Source organism: Microtus pennsylvanicus, chromosome 1 (genome assembly GCF_037038515.1).
Source record: "Microtus pennsylvanicus isolate mMicPen1 chromosome 1, mMicPen1.hap1, whole genome shotgun sequence".
NCBI lineage: Eukaryota > Metazoa > Chordata > Mammalia > Rodentia > Cricetidae > Microtus > Microtus pennsylvanicus.
The window spans coordinates 36,965,347-36,969,692 of record NC_134579.1 but is presented as its reverse complement, the minus strand read 5'-3'; the positions used below and the strand labels follow the sequence as shown (position 1 = coordinate 36,969,692).

Here is a 4,346-nt window from a genome sequence, read left to right as displayed (position 1 = left end):
AGATAAACAAAGGAAGCAGAGAGAAAATCTAATATACTAGATTTTGTGCAAAGTCTGGCCACTTTGAAAAATTGGGGACTACCTGCTTAGAAGGAAGAATGAAGTAGAAAGACTAATGGTACACAAGTTTTATGAGATAACCTACACTCTGTCTAGTAATGGCACACAATAGCCTAGGAATTTATTATAGCCATTGATTAGGAACATTATTTTAAAATATGTAATTTTTAAATATAAATTTTATTGGATATATACCTAACTATATTATTCTGTCCTGTGTAGTTACATAAAACATGGAAGGAAATGACCATTTGAATTTTAATACTTTTTCTATATTCCTGGTAATTGATTATCAGTGCCACCAAATTTTTCTTTTGTTATGTATTTTCCATATACCACGAACTAATCTTTTAAAATTGTCCCTTTCCTGACTGGTGGCAGTAGTGGAATAACTGTCTGATTGGTTTTAGTTAATTTAAAACTCTATGTTCATTCTCTGGCTAATTATTGCCATCCTCATTTTTTAATTTGTATTTAGTACATAAAAGAGTAATATATTTTTCTGATTTTTTTTCTTTTTCTTTATTTAATCAGGAGTAGTAAGAACACAGAAAGCAATATGCTATAACATATAGCTACAATATTCAGAAATGGTAATATTTGATATCTGGATTCATTCAGTCATAATTTTAACATGCCATAACTTTTTCATAGCATTTTTTACTTCTGCATTCCTTAGCGTATAGATGAGTGGGTTGAGAAAGGGTGTTCCAATTGTATAAAATACTGCTACCATCTTGTCCATAGGAAAAGTGGTGGGTGGTCGTGCATATATGAATATGCAGGGACCAAAGAATAGGATAACTACTATGATATGAGAAGTGCAAGTAGAGAGAGCCTTTTTCCTCCCTTCTGCACTATGGTTTCGCAGAGAGTGTAAGATGACAAAATATGAGATCATCAAAAGAACAAAACTGCTTGAGCAGATTGCACCACTGTTCGACACTAAGAGCAGGTTTATCATGTATATGTCCATGCAGGCAAGTTTCAACAAGGGCTGCAAGTCACAGCAGTAATGGTCAATCAAATTGGGCCCACAGAAGGGCAGTCTCAAGGCCAGAACAATTTGAGCAGTGGAATGTATAAAAGACCCTATCCAGGCGAGAACAATCAGGATGACACAGACCTGACGGCTCATGATGACTGGGTAACGCAAGGGTTTGCAGATGGCCACATAACGGTCAACAGCCATGAGAATAAGGACAAAGATCTCCATGCAGCCAAATAGATGGAGAGCAAAGACTTGTGTGATACATTCATTGTAGGAAATGATGCTCTTTTTAGAGATGGCATCCACAATGAGTCTTGGGGCTGTGGATGTTGAAAAGCATGAGTCAGCGAAGGACAAATAAAACAGGAAAAAGTACATGGGACTCCCAAGAGTCCGGCTGAACTTGATTGTCACAATAATGAGTGTGTTCCCCACCACAGTACCCATGTAGAAAATTAAGAAGATTACAAACACCATTTTCTGCTTCAGGGGATCCTGTGTCAAGCCTGACAGTATAAACTCAGTTACACTGCTGTTCTGCTTCATTGTGTCAGTCCAGGAGAGGAAACCACAGGTCAGAAATAATCTGAAAAAGAGAAATGAAAAGTATAAAATGCATGCTAAATTTGGTAGTTAAATAGGGTCCATCCAATGACTTATTAATTATTATTCTCTTTTCATGTATCTGAAAATATCAGTTCAGTCATTATTAAATAAACTGCACATTCAAATAATGAAGGAGCCAGAGATTTTTGGATAGAAGCATTAATTTTGGAGGTATAATTTGAGTAGTTAACTTTCAGAATTAAATACCCCTTATTAGTTTATACGAGATCTGTTTATGATTAGTATGTTGAAAACATTCAAAATATTTTGCATCTTCAATTTAATATGCTTTTATTTTATTTGAACCCCATAGTTTTATAAAAAAGAAACTTATATGCTATATATTTTGAACATTCAGGTAATGATCATTTAAATATGTGAGCCTAACAAAAGAGAAACAATGATCATAAAACTTTATATTTGAATAACAACCCTGTCTATTTATCCCACAGTAAGAATGACTTAATTATAAAATTATAAAATATTTATTACTTTAATATATTTAATATTCTAATATCATCTAATTCAATATATTCCATTTAAATAGGCCTCAAAATCTTGAAGCTGTTAGAATTACAAGGAATTTTTATCAGAAACACTAATGTGAATTGAAAACGCAGGAAAGAAAATATCTGAAATAAATCAGAACTTTTCTTAATTTCCATGTTTAAAGAGACATTGGTATTCCAGTTAATTACTGAAACTTTGATAGAATTCAAGCTATGTTTATTATAGAGTATTTCATACACTGATACGCACATATATATGTATATATATGTGCTTACATATACATATGTTTATTTACTTTGTAATTGTTTTAATTTTATATAATATATATCAAGTCAAAATCAAAAATTTACCAAAGTAGTATTTATCAGATATACACATATAAACTAATTTTAAAAGAGATACTTTTCCCTGTTGAAATTAAATACATGAAATGTGCAGTTCATTTCATTGAGTTATATGCTCAGATTCCAGCTGGGAAACTTCATATAACAATGCTTTAATAACTATCTTTTAAGCAATGTTGCTTACAAATATGTAAGAAAGTCAAAGTTACATTTGTAAGTGATGTGAGGTCAAATGTCATGTTTTTAATGTGTAAAGAAGGTACAATACCTGCACAGTTACACAGAAAAGGTGTTTACCCTAGGCATAACCACTCACTGGAAATAAAATATGTGCAGCCTTTCAATGGCTGCGAGGGTCAGAAAGAACTTGAATCTCATAAAATTATCACTGAATTAAAATAAATCTATGAAGACTTATATTAGGATATTTTTGGTCACATCAGTATGTCTCTGAGCCATCACAGAAATTCAGTTGCAAATATGAAGTATTTTGGCATTTTGAAGATGAAATGTATCTCTGGAAATATAATTACATGAGTGATCTGTAAAGATAGTTCTGAAATTGAGTATACTTTAAATACTTCATACACAATTACCGCGTGGACATTAACTGAAGTATCAATTTATTGGATGCATTCCAACATCACTCTATAAGAATTGCCTTAGACAACGAAAACATTTTGGGGTTGAATTAAGAAGATAAATATTATAGACAAATCTGCATATTTGCACAAAATACATATTTATTAAAATATTTATTCATTTGGACTACAGGCATACGGATTCTCTATAGGCTAAATTTGGACTACAGGCATAGGGATTCTCTATAGGCTAAATAAAGTGATACGTACTTGTAATTCTAGCACTTATAATGCCTTGGAAAATGGATGCAAATTTGAAGTCAATCTTTGCTGAACATGATACTTTTGAAAAGAATAACAAGTACAGAGGGTGTGATACATGCAGACATAGAAATTTCATAGAATAGACTAATTCTCTATAAACATAAATTAATCATGTTCTACAGCATTTTATATTTAGCTACCATTGAGAAAAAATTCATTTCTATCATACTACATTCATGCTAAAATCATCACCTTTCATAAAGAATTTTAAGTAAATTATAAAATATTTATTACTTTAATATTTAATATTCTAATATCATCTGTCTAAACTTACTTAACAGTGCCCCGTTCCAATGAGAGATATCATATATTTTTTAATTTTATTTTATCAATTTATATTGCAAAGTACTCCTTCAATAAAGCTCCTAAATATCTCATTCTTCAAAAGTTCCTAGTATATGTCAGACACTGGTCATGACATTAGTATAACTAATATGCTGCAGGCATGAAACATGATTAATTAAATACATATATTACCTGTTTGGTAAAATATTATGTGAGATTAAAGATTATGAAGAACAAAATACCACAACATTGGATTGCATCTAATTTTAGAGTATATGAATCAGATTTCTCATAATCACAGATAATCGGATAAGTAACTGAACAAATTGGGGATAATAGAGAAAGCTCCACTGGACACAATTTCTGAATGATTTATGCATTGTGTCCTCCAATAATTTAAGCATAATTATCTACCTTACTCAAGTAAGCTGGTTAAAGACCCTTACCCCTAGAGATACAGTGTGGGAAAGACAGACAGAGTTCTTTTAGAGGATGAATAGGATAAATACTTAATTTGTCAAGTGATAAACATTTACAAGAGCCATGTTAATGCATATTGTAACATACATATACATCAGACATGATAAAAATGACACTTGGATAATTTGGTATTTCATACCAAATCCACAAAGGCTTCAATCAATA

At 31.4% G+C, this 4,346-nt stretch overlaps 1 protein-coding gene across 1 annotated transcript; it reads right to left on the bottom strand.

Annotated features, from left to right (window-relative positions):
- Window positions 1–432: 432 nt before the first annotated feature.
- Window positions 433–1,624, bottom strand: LOC142838911 (olfactory receptor 4C11). Its single transcript, XM_075954621.1, has one exon. It carries the CDS (start codon window positions 1,595–1,597, stop codon window positions 674–676), a length of 924 nt encoding a protein of 307 aa, XP_075810736.1. The 5' UTR covers window positions 1,598–1,624; the 3' UTR covers window positions 433–673.
- Window positions 1,625–4,346: the final 2,722 nt, after the last annotated feature.